The following is a 21,182-nucleotide window of genomic DNA, read 5'->3' on the forward strand; positions in this document are numbered from 1 at the left end:
TTTGGGGTAAGTCGTACGTATAGTTGCAGTAATGACCGCGGTAACCTCTTTACCCCGCCTGGGCTCTGACCTCGAGGAGGATCGAACAATTGGGCGAGCGTTCAGGGGAATCGGTGAGTAGGGTCCTATCCCACATACACCAGTCCAGCCAGGCCCAGAAAATAAAGGTGAGACAGACGAGGTACTATCCAATTAACATCATCCGCCTATTCATTTACAAGTTTTGGTATTTCAGCCGAAAAACAATAAAATTAAAGTATTTCAGATATCAAGGTGTGTGGTACGAATTTTTATAGTGAAATACGTGCTTCACTCATCTTCATGAATGACTTCCAATAACAGAATCTAATCCGTAAAAAATGCACTTTCTGTAATTATTGTGAATTCCCACGAGTATATACAACCGCCCTGACTGTTTCTGTCATAAAATAATAATGCGTCCCGTTTCGAAGAGTGGGGCAGCTACTGATATCGAACGGAGACTTAGAAACCATGTCTCGAGGTGGGTGGCGGCATTTATATTATTAATTACATTCATCTGCTATCTAATAAATAAACACAAGTTAAAAAATTTGTTTGTCATTACGTATTAATAGATAAATTATGTTTCGACCTATTAATAAAAGCTTCATGATTCACAAATGATATTCAGCAATGCAATAAAATCTAAAAATAATATCAGCGTGGCAATGCTTTTGTTCCCAAGTTTTACTGTAAGTACGTCTTCAGAACAGAAGTTTTGATTGGGCTCAGTGGTACTTATTATAGGAGGCATTTTGTCCAGCGGCGGATGCCTGAATTTTTTTTTTTATTGCTTAGATGTGTGGACGATCTCACAGCCCACCTGGTGTTAAGTGGTTACTGGAGCCCATAGACATCTACAACGTAAATACGCCACACACCTTGAGATATAGTTCTAAGGTCTCAGTATAGTCACAACGGCTGTCCCACCCTTCAAACCGAAACGCATTACTGCTTCACGGCAGAAATAGGCGGGGCGGTGATACCTACCCCTGCGGACTCACAAGAGGTCCTACCACCAGCAATTACGCAAATTATAATTTTGCGGGTTTGATTTTTATTGCACGTTGTTATTCCTTCACCGTGGAAGTAAATCGTGAACAAATGTTGAGTACGTATTTCATTAGAAAAAATGGTACCCGCCTGCGGGATTCGAACACCGGTGCATCGCTCGATACGAATGCATCGGACGTCTTATGCTTTAGGCCACGACGACTTCAACTGAAAAACTTAGAACTGAAAAAAAGAAAAATATCTCACCTCGGTTGGATCCTGTGGAAGTTTTTAATGACGAATTCTAAGGCAGCGTCCATGTTCTCTGGACTAGAGTTGATGACAGAGACGAGAATTGTGTGCCGGTCTTGTTCCCTCACTGGTGAGTTGGCATCGATAACTTGGTTCATGTAGCTAATGACAAAAAAAATCTGTTGCAGAATTTAGACATGAAAAAATATGACATGATGAATGATAATACCAAATTTCAAAACAATATATTCTGCTTAAATTGTTATATACTGTTTTCTCATTTATTTTGCTTTAATAAATTTTGCGTACAATTATTTTTCAAATGACAAAATTAATAGAGCTGCTCCAAATTATTGGTTACTAAAAAAACAATACTAATTGTTTATTTGTTTGTTTGTAAGTACACAAAAAACGTCTTTGGTCAGAGGGAATTAAGATTTCATTTTAGGTATTTGTAAAGGACTATAAGATTTTACTTACAAGGTACGCAGTTCAGGGTTCGAAGTACATCCCAGAGCATTGAGGAGGATGTTTTGCTCGCTTGAATCAGAGCTAGCCAAGTATTGCTCCCAAAGGAAATTGAAATTATCTCTATCACCGCCACGTAAACCGGAACAGTACACTGTGTTTTGTAAATCCGGGTTCAGTCTTTGAGCTAAAAGATAAATAATCTTGGTTAATTATTTTTGAAATACACTACCCGATAAAATTTTCAAGACATTGTTTAAAGTGTAGGTAGAAGCTATTGTAAAAAAGAATAAATCTAGCAAAAAGCTGAAATGCAGTAACGAAAAATACTAGTTAAGTTTGTATTTATATAAAATTTTGGAAATACATAATTTGGACTATCGTTAAATCAAGTATAATATTTGCTCGCTGGAAGATTTTTAATTTATTGTTTTTACACGATAATCCAATTTACTTAGTAGTTTTTCAAAACATGTTGCAAACAGAAATCATCGTTTAGAAGTCGTCGTGGCCTAAAGGATAAGACGTCCGGTGCATTCGTTTTTAACGATGCAACGGTGTTCGCATCCCGCAGGCTGGTACCAGTTTTTCTAATGAAATACGAACTTAACAAATGTTCACAATTGACTTTTTTTTATTGCCTTTGTAGACAGACGAGCGTACGGCCCACCTGATGGTAAGTGGTGAGTGGCTACCGTCGCCCATAGACTTCAGCAATGCCAGGAGCAGAGCCAAGCCGCTGCCTACCGCTAAAAAACCTGACTTCCACGGTGAAGGAATAACATCGTGTAATAAAAATTAAAACAAGCAAAATTATAATTTGCGTAATCACTGGTGGTAGGACCTCTTGTGAGTCCGCACGGGTAGGTACCATCACCCCGCCTATTTCTGCCGTGAAGCAGTAATGCGTTTCGGTTTGAAGGGTGTGGCAGCCGTTGGCAGCAGCTTAGATGGGTGGATGAGCTCACAGTCCACCTGGTGTTAAGTGGTTACTGGAGCCCATAGACATCTACAACGTAAATGCGCCACCCACCTTGAAACATAAATCTAAGGCCTCAGTATAGTTACAACGGCTGCCCCACCCTTGAAACCGAAACGCATTACTGCTTCACGGCAGAAATAGGCAGGGCGGTGGTACCTACCCGTGCGGACTCACAACAGGTCCTACCACCAGTATGAGAAAAATCTATGAATAGTTAAATGGGACACTATGAAGGAAAGCTTCTTCTTAGATCAAAACCAGAGAAAATTATCGCTAACATTCAGTAAAGTAGGAAGACATTTAAAATATCCTTTGAATACTGCAACCAGAAAACAGCTTACTTGGATTATTTCGGAACTGCTCCAACAGTTCCTGGGCTCTGGTGACGCATCTCTGGTTTCCGAGACGACAATTGATGTCCAATATGATATTTCTGTGGTAAGCCATAACATGCTCCTCGTTGGCAGTCGCCTCCCAACCAATTTCGTCATATAGAGGTGCAGTCAGTGTCAGAAGATACTCCTGTTTATATTTTATATAAATATGTATTAACCAAGTCAACTTTGGTAAAACCACTAATGTGTTCCAAGACAACTGAATTGGTAACGTAATACTGATTTTGCAGTTATCTTATGAAAATACTAATGATTTAGAAATATCATACCCTTATGCATTGATAAAATGAATACAGTGTTACAAGTCTCAGTTTATAATCTTATCATGATATTTATAATCTTAACAATAATTATGTCAATAAGTCTAGACTGGTTTTTGAAGAAAATTATTTTAAATTGAATAAATTTAAAAACTCTTGCTTGCTTGACTAAGGCCGCTTAGTTTTGAGCAGAAATCACTTTTTGTATGGTTTTGTATTGCTATGTAGTTTTTTAAGTTTCGGATCAAATTTTCATGAAAACATGTAATGGTAATTATTGCACAGTCATGTATAATACATATATTAGAGCCACTTACCATTTGTAATTTAAGAAGTTGGTTGCAAGTTGCAAGATACTAGGTTTTACTTTAAGGTCAATTTATACTGTAGTAAATTAGTAGATGAGTCACAAATCTACTGGCAAATATAAATTGCCTTAGGTAAATTCTGAAGATAGATTCCAACACTCTAAAACCCGGATGAAGATTGTAGAAATATTGAAGACGAGACAAGCACTTACCCTAAACAAATTGTATACTGAAGATCCGGTTAGAACGATATCTAAGTAATTGAAGGCAGGGTTAATGGCAGCCCAGGGAATGTAATCTTTCTCGTTGATCAGGTATCGAGAAATCTCGAAGGGAAGGTTGTAATTCTGGAAAATAAAAACACATATGAAATAGTTCTGTTACGGGGAAGCACATTCAAAGCTTGTTAAACTTGAATGTGGGTGGTTGGATATAGGGGTCGAACCAGAGTGATATCTTTGGATGGATTGTGTTCAATAAAATAGCTCAAAAAATAACAAGAGTAAATATGAGTATACTGTGGCTCTTACTTGCTCTAGCTGCTGGTACTACTTCCATTACACTTACCCTCCGATATTTTTGTACCTTCCGTGTAGAGTGAAAATGCATGTGACTAGCAGATGTATGCAAATGGCAGTGCAAAGTAGAGACGGAAGAGGTCGACCGAAGAAGATATGGATGGAGTGTGTGAATGACGATGTGAGAGACAGAGGAGTGAGTGTTGAGATGACGGCTGATAGAAAAGAATGGAACAGAAAAGTTCGCTGTGTCGACCCCACCTAGTGGGATAAGGTGGAGAAAAAGAAGAAGAAGTTTTTGTACTTTCCGTTATTCCTGTATACCTTAAGTTATGGTGATAGTGCATCCATGAGCTCTTAAGTATCCCTACCGTCTCGTCAGTTTATGCCGAGAGAGAACCTTGCGTTACAGTTTCAAGGATGGTCTTGAAACTAAAAACTACTCAGAAACCAAGACTAGACCGCATGTTCGAAGATGTGTGATGTCTATAGATTCGCAGTAACTTACCAAGAGTGGCCTAAAATTGGATGCATTTCTATTTTATAAATAGCTCATATGGATGAATGAGCTTACGACACACCCGGTGTCAATAGTTTACAGGAGTCTATAGACATCACAACGCGAGCGCTACCACCTTTCTTGAGATATGAGATTGAAATCTCCATTGCATTGTTTAACAGCCTTTCAAACCTGGAATAAGACGACTGTAACCCTTTACAAATCACTTTAATTATTTACAAGCCGTCAGCTATGCGGGGCAGCGAAGTTATTTATTTCCAGTCGCGTTCACATCGGGATTCTCTTTGTGCTCTCATTCAATAGAAATAATTCTGCTAAATACATTTTTTACCTTTTGCATTTTCAAAACGGAACGGCAAATAGTGCGATGGAATTCTCGTTGGCTCGACGAATGCGCTGTCGTGTTTTTAATTAAGATGGCAAATAAATGGGTAGGGAAGGTCTGTTTATTCCGAAACATTACTGAATTAAAACGACAACTTTTTTGCTGTAGATTTTTGTTTTTGTGGCAACGCAAAGAGTTTCGAATGATGAAAATTGTGGCTAAACCTTTTAAGGGAAATTAGCTCATATGTACACATTAGTACGCTTGATTTTCTTTTGAAATCATTTATGTATTTAACCCTTCGCTAATACGTAGTAAGTAGTGACCAATATTCATAATTATTGTATTTTTTTTCTTTAATTGAATTGTTGGACGACTCCGTCGCTACTACTCGCGAAAATCGAAGAAAAGATTATCCTATATTGTATCAAAATCGATAACGAAAAAGGTATGACTGCGCCACGAGGGCCCATACTATCTTCATTGGATATAAGTTAATTTTACAACTATCACAAACAAAAACGCTCGGTTCGTATTAATATTGTTACAATAGTCTTACCAGGCGCCCATTTCTGGCCATGTTGAAGGAATCGTCAAGAATCTGAGCGCGATTGAGGAGATGGATAACGGCATGGTTGGTCTGTAAGACTCTTGCGAGGGCCGCCCAGTTCTCCGGATCGTAGTTCACGCGGTAGTAGCCTAATGTAGAGAAGACGCGTTAATTTTGGAAATAAGTACAGATCTTTGAAACTGAAAGCTTAAGTGAAACCACAATCAATAATATTTCAGTTGAGAACAACCAAAACAAGTAATCCACTTCGAAGTAGCCACAACGGTACTTTTTATAGACGGCCTGATTTCTATTCATTTTTTATATAGGATTTATTTACATGTAAATTATTCCGTGTGCCATATTAATTTACATTGATACATGTGTCATAATATATGCATTTTTTTTTCTTTCATATATTTAATATTTTTTTGCGGATGGTAGGATGTTTTGTAAGTCCACACGGGTAGGTACCAGAACTTGCCTAATTCTGGCGTGAAGCAGTAATGCGTTTCGGTTTAAAGGGTAGGGCAGCGGTTGTACTGTAAAAAGTTGAGTCTATAAAGCTCATATTTCAAGATGGATGGCGGTACTTATGTTTTGGTGTCTACCCACTTAACACCAGATGTGTCGTGATCTCATCCTTTTATCTAAGCGATAACATATAAATATGTAATCCATTACATTTTGTTTAAACCACAATTTCTAAATGCTTCCTTTTTTAACAAGGTACGTTGGAAGAGATTTCTCTTGTTGTTCCAGCGAATTTAGTCTTCACAGAAAATGCTGTCTCACTTCTTCGGTTCATTTAGCAACGTAAAGATTGGTAAAAATCAAATTCTACTGTTATCATATCAATTTCTACTAACATTAACCATCATACAGTTATTTCATCATCATCATCATCATCATTATCCTGCTCTTCTTCCAGTCACCTGGTGTCGGCGCAACATGTTTTCTCCTTCCATATTCTTCTATCATATACCATTTCTTCGGTCACTCCCCTCTTATCTATATCGTCTTTCATCCGTTTCTTCTTAGGTCTACCTCTTCCTCTATATCCTTCCACATTCAAAGTTAACATTCTCTTACCAACCTCATTTTCATTTCGTCTCATCACATGTCCATACCATCCCAAACGCGTACTGCTCAACTTCTCTGTCACAGGTGCCACTTTCAGACTTCCTCTAACATATTCATTTCGTATTCTATCCACTCTCGTTACTCCACACATCCATCGCAACATTCGCATCTCTGCTGCATGCAATCGCCTTCGTTATTTTGTTATTAGTTATTTCGAACTTTCACAATTCTGAAATTCTAAAATGTATCTCACCAGTCTGTTGCTTGTTAAAAATGAACCATTCGGCGTTTGCCAATCCAGGAATGTCGATCGAGGTGGCAGGGAATGACGGTGGGATCCAACCTTGGGGTTTTGTGTCAGAGAAATCAATGTTGGAAGACAGCACCCAGTTGACTGGCACATGCCAACGGTCCGTTGACGTCAGAGAGCGGTCTGTGAGATATCGCTCCTGGAAAGAGGAAAAAAATTGCAAACAAATTGAATAATATAGCTTATAATCAGTATTGGTCTAATTTATGATTATTGAAGACAACCCTAGCCATTCAACGTTATATTCACGCGTTCTTAGTTCAACATCAGATAGACTAAGTGGCGCCCTAAGAGCTTATTTTCGTGGCAGACATAAGCTTCGCACGTGGTTGCGAAAATTTTACTGGTAAGCTTTTACTGGTGGTAGGATATCTTGTGAGTCCCCACGGGTAGGTACCAGCACTCTGCCTATTTCTGCCGTGAAGAAGTAATGCGTTTTGGTTTGAAGGGTGGGGCAGCCGTTGTACTGTAAAAACTGAGACTTAGAACTCATGTCTCAAGGTGGGTGGCAGCATTACTTTCTAGATGTCTATGGCCTCCGGTAACCACTTAAGATCAGGTAGGCTGTGAGTACGTCCAGGCATCGAATCAAACTTTTTTTTTTAACAACACCCAACTCCAGTTGTCGACTTTGTTATAAATTCAAAATTATTTAACTGTTGTCGTGTTGCTTCTAGGCCAGGTAACAGAGGCTAATAATTATTTGTAGATACATATAATGGTACAGGTCAAGATTGACATGATCTGGAAACAGCAAATTTAGGAGCTAGTGATAAGACAATGGGGTGTATTCGAAGATACCTACACTCAGCAGACACGGGTTGAAGAAGAGATAAGAAATTCATAATAGAAAGAAAAAGAATTAAAAAAAATCTGTACCTGAGAAATAAAGACCGAATTAGCGTTCGGGGCGCTCTTTCTCACGTTCAACACTGGGAACCCTCCCTGGTTGACCCATCTGTTCATCACATTGGAGATCGAGTACGGGATGCTGTGGTCGGACGCATCCAGGGCTTGTTGGAGAGCAGCATATAAGTCTGACGGCCCGGCAGCACGACGGGAGCTATCACAGGTTAACAAAATGAAATCATCACCTCACTTTTGTTTTTTATTGCTTAGATTGGTAGACGAGCTCAAAGCCCACCTGGTGTTAAGTGGTTACTGGAGCCCATAGACATTTACAACGTAAATGCGCCACCCACCTTGAGATATAAGTTCTAAGGTCTCAGTAGTTTTAGAAGTCGTCGTGGCCTAACGGATAAGACGTCCGATGTATTCGTGTTGAGCGATGCACCGGTATTCGAATGTCAGGCGGGTATAATTATTTCTAATGAAATACGTACCCAACTAATGTTCCCGATTTAAAGTTTGACTTTAACTTTCGCGCGCTTTAACAACTGGTTCTCATCAATTACATCCTAAGCAACAAGATATAATAGGCGTATTTAGAGAAGGTCATCAGATTACAAAACAAAATCTACCTCCAATTGAATAGCTACTCAGGAATTTGTGTCTTTCTATACTTATCTTGAGTTTTAATGTGAGTGATACATATCTTAAAATCGAACTTAGGAACGAATAATCTGAGTGATATTGATGAGAAAGGTTCTCTTCTAAGCACACCAGTTAAGCCGAATTTACATTACGAATTTAGTGGCGTGAAATTAATTTCGTGACATTAGTTTTACCAACAGTTTCACGTGTAATTTAATACTTTCGTAATGCATGCATTAATTTCATGCATGCAAATTAGTTTTGTGCCCTGCGCGATTTTTTGGTGAAATTAGTGTCATGCAACTAATTTCATAGTGTAGACGCGACGTGAAACTAATGTCGCGAAAGGGCCTGCGCTGTGCGGACGTGTGTATTGTTAGTTCGGACGCGCTTCAAGCGCTGAAAATGGCAAACCAACGATGGAGTACAGAAAAAAATATAGATCTTATTAATGAATATCAATGACAAGGGTCCCAAAACACCTACAGTAAAAAATCAAAATTATCTTCACTCATTCGAAAATAGTTTTTATAACTCTCAGGATCTTCATCTGCTAATTCAGAGACTAACTTCATTGCACCTAAATGCCTTCTTGTTGACCATCCTCGAATCTACCAACTTTTTTTTTTCTTGATAGTCTTTTTTTAAGTTTATAGGTATATAAGCATTTTTTTAGCTACATTGAATATAGCAAATTATAGCTTTGATGCTGAAGGCGCCATGGTTACTGCGATACTGTGGATTTCGCGACACTAATTTTTTAACGAAATTACTTTCGCATATATCGAAACTACTTTCGTGAAACTGAGTTCAACATGCATGACACTAATTTCGTAATGTAAACTCCGCATTACATCAGAGGATTTTAGAAGAGATAAATGATCCGGCTCATTCCGTTTCCGGTATTGAAAGTGTCAACACGTACGCTAAAGACCTCCGCGTGAAATAACTTATAAACAGTGCAAAAATAGTGAATACAACACTATTCCAGTGACAATCTAATAAAACGAAGACTATTAAGTTACTTAGAAATAAAAATCAGTGCGGGTGATTACTTACTACGAAAATAAATAAATTCATTCACTGTCATTATAACCTAAAAAGTGATAATAAATAGAATAGACTCGTCACTTACATAGTGCCAACCTTACAACATCTCATACAGTGTCAGTCATAGATTATACACTTAATATATTCGAGTGTCAGTGACGGTAGTCGATATCAACATCGGGGCTGCCAGTAAAATAATTAAAAATCTCTACAAAAAACAGTGAAAACACCACAAAACTATAAAGTTACCAGAGTAGTAAACCAATATGGATAAAAATATGGAATTACTTCTACGTAAACTCGAAGAGAAATTAGATAAACAAGCCGACCAGATAACAAAGGCGGTAACTAAGAACGTCACAGAAGCTATAGACGAGAAAATAAATGCGATAATTGAAGAAAATAAACTCCTCACAAACAAAGTATCCGAACTAGAGTTGAAAATTAAATCCTTAGAAAGAGAGAAACGAAAAAACAACCTCGTCTTCTTCGGAGTAGACGAAATAGGAAAATCCGAGCGAGAATTAGTAGATTATATAAAAGATACCATAGAAGATCTAGGAGTGCAAATGAACAGCCAAGAGATTAGTAACATATATAGAATCGGAAGAAAGACGGAAAACAAAAACCGACCAGTCGTAATTTCTTTAACAACCCTGTGGAAGAAGCATCTTATACTCAAGAACAAGTCTAATCTCCCGTCAAATATATATGTTAAAGAGGATTACTCCAAGGAAACTCTGGAAAGGCGCAAAAAACTACAATCCCAAGTGGAAGAAGAAAAAAAGAAAGGTAACATTGCATATCTAAAACATGACAAGCTCATAGTAATAAAACCGGACGACAATAGCAGAGAAAAAAGAAGGCGAGAACCCTCAGATTCTCCCAATCAAGCAACACAGAAAAAAATCAGTACAAGTAATTTAGCCAGAAATACAACCAAACCAAGTACTAAAATACAGAAAAATGAAATTATAAGACCAAACATACTGAGTTATATAGAGAAAACAAGATCCGATACCTGCCCCAATACCCCAAAAAATTAATTAAGGCCCTAGAAAACCGGAAACAAATAGAAACGGCTAAAACAATTAGACTTAAGCAAAAACAACGAACAAATTGTCTCCCACAACGGCTGGTCTCCGCGGGAGCACTAGACCAAAACCCTCCAGCAAAAAGAAACGAAACATTCCACATTGCAACACTCAACACAAGAACTCTGCGAACACAGGAAAGCCTACTTGAACTGGACAAGGCGCTACAAAATATAAAACTGGATATCCTGGGAATATGTGAAATGAGAAGGCTTGACGAAAAAATAACTGAACGAAACAACTACATATTATATCAGAAAGGTGAAACAGCAGGCCAAAGAGGTGTGGGCTTCTTAATTAAAAAATCATTGAAGAACTTTATACAAGAACTGATAGGCATTTCAGACAGAATAGCAATACTCAACATTAACTTACCAAGATACAAAAAACCCTGGACAATTATACAAGCATACGCACCCACAGAATTAGCATTGGAAAGTGAAAGAGAGGGATTTTACTGCACACTATCTGATATTATAAAAAAATATTATAAGAACTTTCTCATAGTCATGGGTGACTTTAATGCACAAGTTGGCTGTAGAGAACCCGGAGAAGAACTGATAATGGGCAAACATGGATTTGGAAAGAGGAGTGCAAACGGACATCGACTAATTGAATTTTTACTACAAAATAACTTAACAATACTAAATTCGCTCTACAAAAAAAAACCCAAAACCAAGTGGACTTGGATATCACCTGATGGCAAATATAAGAATGAAATCGATTTCATAATAACTAACAAACCAAAGTTTTTCCAAGATACACACATTATTCAAAACTTAAATTTTAATACGAACCACCGTATGGTACGTTGCCGTTTAGAAAAGCATCAACCAAAAAGAAGTAGAAATAATATTAAAAATAAATTGACATTAGAACAACACAAAGAAAAAATAGATTCATCGTCCATCAACACACTGAAAGAAATAGTAAACTCGAACAGAAGTGTCACAGAAAAATATGATCTCATGGTCACACAACTGTCAAAATTGAGGAAAGTAAATGCAACAAAAGATGTGAAGTTTGGTGCGAAGACAATGGAGCTCCTAGAAGAACGAAAAGTACTTATAACAGACAAATCAAAAACTGAAGAAAACCGTAAGTTAATATCTAAACTGAGCAAAGAGATTCGGGAAAGCATAAGAAAGGATAGGAAATTAAGAAGAACGAAAAAATTAGAAGATGAAATTCTAAGAACAGGGGGAACAAGAAAAGCTTTTAAGGAATTAAGAGAACATGGAGTGGAATGGATACCAAAACTAAAAAGCAACAGCTCCAAACAAGCAACAAATCGCAGAAAAATTCAGAGTCTTGCTACAGATTACTATCGAACTCTTTACTCGGACAATGACACCGACCGAGAAAAGACCGCCGTTAACGATCCTAGTACGAATAATAAAAAAGTACCACCAGTACTCTTGCAAGAAGTACAGAAAGCCATCATGTCTCAGAAGCCAGAAAAATCTCCAGGACCCGACAATATATCAAATGAGCTGATTAGAGGTAACGAAGAAGAAATAAGCCCAATCCTAACCAAGCTATTCAATGATATTGTAACAACAGGTGTCATCCCAAAACAATGGAATGAGTCACATATCATCCTCCTCCATAAGAAAGGAGATAAAGATGATATTGGCAACTACAGACCAATCAGTCTAATATCAAATGTGTACAAAGTCTTCGCAAAAGTAATTCTAGAAAGAATAACAAGGGCTTTAGACGAAAACCAACCGATCGAGCAGGCAGGATTTAGAAAGAACTACAGCACTATAGACCACATCCACACAATCAAACAAGTTTTGGAAAAATACAATGAATACCAGAAGACTTTGTATATCTGCTTTATAGACTACTCCAAAGCATTTGACAGTATAAAACACAAATTTATTTGGCTGAGTCTAAAACAACAAGGAGTGGACGATATATATATAGAACTAATCAAATCCATCTACAAAAAAAGTAAAAGCAGTATTAAATTAGAGTCAAAAGGAGACCCCTTTCCAATAAACAGAGGCGTAAGACAAGGTGACCCATTATCTCCCAAGCTGTTTAATGCAGTACTGGAATGCACATTTAGAAGATTAAACTGGGATAACTATGGTATTATAATCAATGGAAGTCGCCTCAATCATTTGAGATTTGCAGATGATATTATCTTGCTAGAAGAAGATCCTAAGAAACTTGAACACATGATTAAAGAAATAGTAGAAAAAAGCAGAGAAGTAGGGCTAGAAATTAATGCAGATAAAACGAAACTAATGACGAACTCAACAGAAAGGAACATAGAGGTAAACGGAACCAAGTTCGAATATGTGAAGGAATTCGTTTACCTAGGACAAATTATATCTTCTGAAGACTCCATGTCCAAGGAAATAAACAAAAGAATAGCATGCGGTTGGAAAAAATACTGGTCCTTGAAAGAGATAATGAAGAATAAAGATCTAGGTATACATATTAAGAGAAAGACTTTCAACACTTGTATTCTCCCTTGCATGACTTACGGATGTGAGACATGGACACTAACTGACAAACATAGAGAAAAACTTGCTAAAACAGAGAGAGCAATGGAAAGAAGCATGTTGAGTATCAGACTTAGTGACAGGATTCGAAATTGGGAAATAAGAAGGAAGACAAAAGTAACGGATATAATAACTCGTATAGAAAATCTTAAATGGAGTTGGACAGGACATATGCTACGTTGCAAAAAAAACAAGTGGAGCAAACAAGTTACTTTATGGTATCCAAGAGGGGATACCAGAAGACAGGGGCGACCAAAAACGAGATGGAGCGATGATATACGCCTAACCCTAGGACCATACTGGACCAGAGTTGCAGAGGACCGAGCCCAATGGAGAGAGCTGGAGGAGGCCTATGCCACGAGGCACGCCGAACTCCGAGATATACTATAAGAAATAAAATGTAAAAAAAAAAAAAAAATAACACAAAAATGTTAAATTTCATGGTTGTAGTTCGGAAATATAGGGCTTTATTATTTAAATGATCCGGCTAATGAATGCGAGACCATCTTCTAGCACAACTTCTAGCTAGTTGCTAATACCATTGTGTTCGCAGTTCCTTATCATTTAATAGCATTACCTATTCCAATTGCCTATTCCAATTACAATTACCTAAGAATTACCATGTCTTTATTCCGTTTATAATTATTAAAAATAATAAGTACTATGTATATATTTTCTATAATAATGTGTTATCTATAACACCGCAACATACCTGCTATATTTTTATATTTTCCAGAATTTCTGAAAATTAAACGGTTGTCTGGAATAGATCGCTTTTAGCGATAAGACCGCCTATTGTACAAATGTTTCTGCTTTTTTTGATTGTTTTTTGAATGTAAATTGTGTTTTGGTGTGCAATAAAGTGTATTCTTTCTCTCTCTCTCTAAAAATACTTTGTTGTTTGTCACGGATTTTTGCGTTGGGATACTGTTTATTCGACTGAGTGAAAAGTTCAAGCTACATTTCAAAATAATTTAGAGATGTTAGTAGTATATTACTTACTTGTTAATGATGTAAATAACGAGACCTCGTCTGAATATTTCCGGTGTCAGGAAATGATGCAACATTCTGATCACCGAGCCGGCTGTCAAAGAAATTACCGCTTTAATCAGTTATATACAAGAAAGATACGGGAAAAAGAAAACTTAACAAACTTTTATTAGTTTTATCTGTATCTGTCTATGTAACGAAATCTTTCGATTAACCTACCAAAAAAAAACATTTTTTTTCCTACCAATTCGCTGGTAGCTTAAGGGCTACAACCAGACGGGTAGTTGTGCTCACGGGCTCCAATAGAGAGAATTTAACACTAGCCCTAGCAAGAGTATCGCTTCGCAGAATCTACGATCGAATCGAAATCTCAGTGGGCTGTGTCTATTCGTTAGTTCGCACGTCGAATTCTCACGAAGACGATGACCGGTGCTTGAAGAGCTTAAAAGCATCCAGAGTGAATCTGAAGGATCCGAAAAGACATGTTTCGGGCGATGACGGCTTTGCGTTGCCCCGTCGCCTAGGCCGGATAATTTCAATATTTGCATGCGTAAGCAATGACCCAAGACTATTTTATTATATCAGCCTCTACACGCATCTGTAGCAGAGAATGTCAATCCTTGAAATGATTGTAGCTGTATTTTATTATTGTTATTATTGTGTAAATTTTCGCAACCCATAAAACTATCGAGCTGTGTGTGACGCAAGAAACGTGTGCCGTTGCAATTGGTTCAGAATATTGTTCCCTGACCCCACTACGCTATAGAACTGTACGATTACTGATTCAGAAATACACACGCCAACTTCTTTTTCAAATAAACGCATCTTTTATAATAATTTTACTGAAATCTCAAGTCCAGAAATATTAATAGCGATTTCTTCTTCTTCTTCTTCTTAGTCACATACTTTATTGCTGAAGGTCGTGTCCCTGAAAGCCCTTCGTGGCTCTTTGTAACATCAGCTTCCATTTCCTTCAGTTTTCGGCTTCTCGCAGGGTGGTCGCAACAGAGAGTTCAGTGAGCGTAGTTATCTGATCTGACCAACGGTTTGGTGGCCGGCCGGCAGGTCTTTTGGTCGTTTGATCTTTAGCGATTTCAAGTGCGGCATATCTATTGTCGCTACACAGCCCATTAACCAGCTTGCTATCAAAGCATGCATTTTGTTTTTTAATTTTATCATTTTTTCTTCTAATCCTGCCTACTTCAAATTTAAGCTAATCATTACTAATAATATAATGCAATAGCTTTAAAAAGCGACTATTGACCATTAAAAATGGAATGTGTGGTTATTTTGAGGCAGAAACAAATAAGATGGCGGCTTCGACCTGGGATGGTTGACAACGTTTTCTAAAACCAGTACCTTGACTCTTGACCTTCTGATTAAGCGTCAATAAAACCCATAAAATGTAAAGTCTCTCTAAAATAACTCTAAGTAAATTAAAAAAAGTTAGCACGGCTACTACTAACTTCGTTTTCATTTCCGATTACGCCTATTTTAGACCACACAGTTCCCAAGTAGTTGGGACATAAAATAGCACACGAAGTGTGGATAGATAACCGAGATAAATGTCTATCGAGCAATTTCTCAATTTCGATAACAAGAACATCGATGTTTCCATCAACCATAACTCAGGTTGGGGCCAAAAGATTAGCGATTTATACATTGAATACTAACCAAACGAACTGTAGGTTAAAAAACCAATCGTTACCAATATCACTAACCAAAGGACCCTCAGGAAAACACTTCCTCGTTTTTTCTTATTATATTAGTAGTCATTATACAAAAACTTTACAGTGCGATTTCGTGCTTGAGATCTTTTTCGTGACGAGGGTGAGTAATATGGCAGTAGATTGAGAGCATTAAAAGATGAATGAGGCAATATGTGCAGTAAATATTTAGTTCAGCTATAGGTTTTTCATTTCGTGAATTAGCTGTCCATTTTTTGTTTCCGTGAATAAAAGTAACTATGATCTGTCAGGTTCGCGTCTGCTAGTATACTTATTGTAGCAATAATTAGAACTTACCACCTACGTCTAATCAATTTCAAATGTTGATTATTTAACATTGAATTCAACGAAACATTATATATATCTATCAAAGTTTAAAGAGGCCAAAAACATTTTCAGTTACATTGCGGCCTATTGATCGTTATAAATAGATTACTATAGAACAATATCTTGATCCAATCAATGTTTTGTTGGCATTCGTAATCTACAAACAACTAAAAATTGAAAAGGTTGCGGCACTTGAAGTCAACGTAACCCCGTTTTGGCACTGACGTCATTGACAGCAAAGTTTTACATGATTTTACCCAGATCGCTGGTTCTATGGCCCGAACAAACACGTTCTTTTTGATATGTAATTCTTTGTCACTTCAGCTTTGACGTATGATTTATCTCGCACGTAACAAAAACACGAAGAGGGAAAACCGAGTGAAAGATAGGTTTTTATGACTCATGTATGCAGTAATTAACTTTGGCATTGCATATTAACTGCCTTGATCTTTTAATTTACATTAGCTTTATTAGTTTTGCGTTATTCATTAAGGCTTTTATGATGGGAAGTAGCCTGTTCTGGTTTGAAGATTGGGTCTTTATATCTTCAGTAATCACTAGGCACTAGGAAAGCTGTCATGTGCAATGGTTAGTACTGGACGTTTTTTTTTTGCTTAAGTGGGTGGATGAGCTCACAGCCCACCTCATGTTAAGCGATTACTGGAGCCCATAGACATTTGCAACGGAAATGCGCTACCCACCTTGAAATATAAGTTCTAAGGTCTCAAGTATAGTTACAACGGCTGCCCCACCCTTCAAACCGAAACGCATTACTGCCTCACGGCAGAAATAGGCAGGCTGGTGGTGGTGGTGGCTTGGACCACTTCAGAGACGATAAACTGTCTGCCAAGACGAAACTTTTTAATCCATAACCGGGTCTGTGTATTCAGGAACACACAACAACCACTCTTTGAGTAGCTTTGATTTTATAGAATTTTACTTAAGCGACCGTCGATTTTCATATCTTTACTTACTTACTTTATTTGAGATAAGACACCTTCAATAACTTTTAGTAAATAATGTAAAATTCTGTGAAATAAAACCAGAAGAAATATCCGCACCGGTCAAAATGGTAGTTCGCTTAAAGCTATTTAATAATCAGTGTGCTTAGTGCGAGTATCTTAACGTTCTCGATAGCGTAAAAGTTAACCCAATTTTGTATGCAGTTGGAACAGCGCCCCTAGCGGCAAACGTACGCAAACTATTCCATTTCATACAAATTATGAACTAACTTTTACGCTATCGAGAACGTTAGAAAACTCGCGCTTAGCACACTGTATTCGAATTAGAGATCAATTCAATAGAGAGATCAAATCTTACATTTTTGATAAGCAATGGCGTTAAATTGTCCCATGATCTGAGAAGGAGTGTAGACCGCGTGCGTCATGGGGTTGATAGTGAGAACAGCATCCGATTGGAACACATTCTGCATTGTCACCACAAACTGCTCCATCATACGCCATTCTGGAAGTACCTGTACCAAAATAAATTAAAATAATTTAAGAGAACTAATGGTCCCCCAGTAGTCGAAATTCGACTAAAATTAATTGAAATTATAAGTAACATTATTACGGTTCTATTAATACGCTTTTATTAGCTTCAGACGTATGTATGTATGTTTGTAACGGAATCTTCGAACATAATTTTGACCCTCTTAAAAACGTCGGATTAACTCGAAATTTGGTATACTTAATAAGGACCGATGACAATTCAATATTTAAAAAAATTGAAAAAAAAAGGAATGATAAAACTGAAATTCAACTAAAAAATCAAAAATAAATAATAGCTTAGAAAAAACTAACAAAATACGCTTTTACAGAAAATTCAACTAGTTTTTAAGATATTATCAAAATAGCCCTTCTACTCATATCTGTTCATAAAATATAACTACTTATACCATGCACCCCATGAAAGTTTATTTTCTATTTTTTAGTTGGATTTCCTATAAAAACGTATTTTGTTAGTTTTTTTAAGCTATTATTTATTATCAAAGACTATTATACTTCTATATTCACAAATTTCACCAAGACTACACTATAGACAAATAATACACGCATTAAAGACAAATAATATAAACCTATTCTCAATTTTATCTTATCGAGCTTATCGAGAGGTCGTATGAGTTCGGCACCCCGATGATCATGTGTTTTATTGACTACAGTAAAGCCTTTGATTGCGTCAAATGGGATCACCTGTGGAAAATACTAGCAGAATTGGGAGTGCCGCAACATCTGGTCCTACTGCTACATAACCTGTACATTAATAACCAGGGAATCATTAGAGTGGAGGAAACAATCTCTGCCCCCTTTAAATTTAGGAAGGGCGTAAGGCAAGGCTGCATATTATCTCCAGTCCTTTTCAATATCTATGGAGAGTATATCATGAGACGGACTTGTGAAGGCTGGGATGGTGGAGTTACCATTGGTGGAGTAAAATTGACCAACCTCCGATACGCCGACGACACCACTCTTCTCGCGGCTAATGAAAGCGAGATGGCTGCTCTCATGAGCAAGCTTGAAAAAATTAGCTTCGAACTTGGTCTTGCCATTAACCGATCCAAAACAAAAGTGATGGTAATAGACCGCATGAACAAACTGGAGCACACGGGGTCACTGCATCTTGAAACAACAGAAAGATTCATATACCTGGGCTCCATGATTGCGAATACTGGATCGTGCGAGCCTGAGATTCGAAGACGTATCGGGATAGCAAAAACTGCCATGTCTCAGCTTGATAGCATCTGGTCCGATAGAAACATCTCCATAAAAACCAAGCGTAAACTTGTAACAAGTCTTGTGTTTTCTATTTTCTTATATGGGGCGGAGACATGGACTCTGAAGAAGGCTGATCGAAGTCGGATCGACGCGTTTGAGATGTGGTGCTGGAGGAAAATGCTGCGGATTCCCTGGACGGCGCATTGGACAAACGCATCAATCCTGGAAGAACTAGGCGTCTCCTTAAGACTCTCCACCATTTGCCTACGTAGGATTTTAGAGTTTTTCGGTCACGTTGCGAGAAAAAAGGGTGACAATCTCGAAAGACTTCTCATCACCGGCAAAGTGGAAGGAAAGAGGCCTAGGGGGCGTAGTCCCTTGCGCTGGTCCGATCAGATCAAAACGACTTTGGAATCCAGCATCAATGTCGCTATCCACTACGCGGAGGACAGAAGTGAATGGAAGAACATAGTCCTGACAAAAGTGCTCAGTAAAGGTCACGACCCTCAGAACTGAGGAATACGACGCACGGAGGAGGAGGAGGATTCTCAATTTGACCAAAAGTTGACAATAAACAAAGTAGAGTATAATACAATGTGTTATGTCAAATACATGGTAGTGTGTGTAGTGTTTTTTTTTTTTTTTATTGATTTAAAGTATTTTTTATGGATACTTAAAAAAAATTAACATTCTGCACTCCTTCTCTATATTCTCTTTGTGTAAGAAATTTCATACTCCTCTGTCCGCGCAATTTTCGTAAAAGGAGGTACAACATTTTTGTTTCACGTATTAATATCAAGATGTATCAGACAGTCTTACATTTTTCAGATTGCGTAAAAAAATGCATGACGGGTAACTGTTCCCATATATTTACGGCTCACAAACATCCTGTCATGTGAAGCAATAGTTTATTTATTATTATTTGACTGTACTATTATAGAAAATTTACGGCTATGCCAACCCTGTATGAACAACGCTTAAGAGCATCATCGTAATAAATCATAGAGATTATTTCCTCAGCAAGCGAGCTTGTGACAAGGTGATTGGTTCAAGCAGAGAACCTTGCACAATACATTTCTCAGTGTGTTGCGTGCCTAAGAGTATTTTTCCTCATTTGATCTACATGCCCTACCCAGCCCGGGACACCAGGCTAAGTGGCCCCTTGCTGTGTTGTGCTGTGCAGTCAGTGTGTGCCCAAAGTGCGAGTGTTCTATCTAGCGGTGTTGTTTCGGCGCGGAGACGTTCCGAGCAACGTAACGCAGGACCCGGGACCAGGTGAGTTGTTCGACACTTTCTTTCCTAACATTGGTTAATTGCGGGTAGTTGTCGTTCAGCCTGGAAAAGCTGCGTACTCATTTTATTCTAAGAATAAAAACCGAGTTACGTTAGCGCCTTCGAGTCTGGCCATCTGTGTCCGTTCCCAGTCCTCCCCTACCCTTCGGGGTTAGGAGGGGCTGTTACTAAACCCGCGTAAGCCGATTTACGGTGGTGGACCACGGCAACGTCGGGAACCCGTAATAGTTTGTTCTTAGATTTAGTAGTGTATAGTAGTTTTTCTTATTCCTTATTGTTTAATTTATAATTTTTTATTCTTTTTCTATAGTATTATTTAATTAAATTAATTTTGATTTTGATATTAATTATTATAATTTCACTTTAACCACAACTAGCGCCACTGTGGCAGATTCATTTCTTTAAAACTAAGTTAATTTAAATATATATATCCATGTATATATATATCATACATGTATATATATATCCATACTTGTAATATTTTAATTTTGTAAATACAAATTCAATTTTTATGCTTCCATATTGGCGAACTGACCGACCTTTGTAAGTGGCCATTAATAGTATAATCCACCTTTATAGTATATAATCATTTTTTAGTAATTTTCTCTTTGATAATTAGTACGAACACACCGTAGGTTTCCCGCCGTTGCTGGCTGATAGTGGTTGTTGTAGATTATAGATTTAAATTAATTTTATGTAGCTGTCGGAATTCTATCCCCACCTTACTTACAAGCTGGGGTGGAATCTTGCAGGTGCATTGGTATCGTGTCGGGGCGATTGCGCTCTCGACGCATACATGTACAAAACTGTTAATAGTTCCTTTTCTTTCTTTTAAGTTAATTTCAATTTGATTTTCATTTATTTTTATTTTATTTACACCATATTATTAGTTTATTACTTATTAGATTAAATAGGTTACAATTTAGATACACATAGATTGGACCGAGCCGTCAGTGGTAAGTCCATTGTACTTTAGTAGATTTGTTTTC

The 21,182-nt window shown here is 37.6% G+C and overlaps 1 protein-coding gene across 1 annotated transcript in view; it reads right to left on the bottom strand.

Annotated features, from left to right (window-relative positions):
• The window catches only part of LOC114247386 (aminopeptidase N-like), a 36,737-nt gene that overhangs the window by 1,377 nt on the left and 14,178 nt on the right, over positions 1–21,182 (bottom strand). The window contains exons 6-14 of the mRNA XM_089729632.1: positions 17,507–17,660; positions 14,145–14,226; positions 7,865–8,048; positions 6,929–7,124; positions 5,602–5,741; positions 3,892–4,026; positions 3,058–3,238; positions 1,747–1,921; positions 1,282–1,428 (exon numbers count right to left, since the gene is read on the bottom strand). Coding sequence (XP_089585758.1) covers positions 1,282–1,428; positions 1,747–1,921; positions 3,058–3,238; positions 3,892–4,026; positions 5,602–5,741; positions 6,929–7,124; positions 7,865–8,048; positions 14,145–14,226; positions 17,507–17,660 — 1,394 coding nt within the window. The remainder of the gene's footprint in view (positions 1–1,281; positions 1,429–1,746; positions 1,922–3,057; positions 3,239–3,891; positions 4,027–5,601; positions 5,742–6,928; positions 7,125–7,864; positions 8,049–14,144; positions 14,227–17,506; positions 17,661–21,182) is intronic.

Source organism: Bombyx mandarina, chromosome 09 (genome assembly GCF_030267445.1).
Source record: "Bombyx mandarina strain Sakado chromosome 09, ASM3026744v2".
Taxonomy (NCBI): Eukaryota; Metazoa; Arthropoda; class Insecta; order Lepidoptera; family Bombycidae; genus Bombyx; species Bombyx mandarina.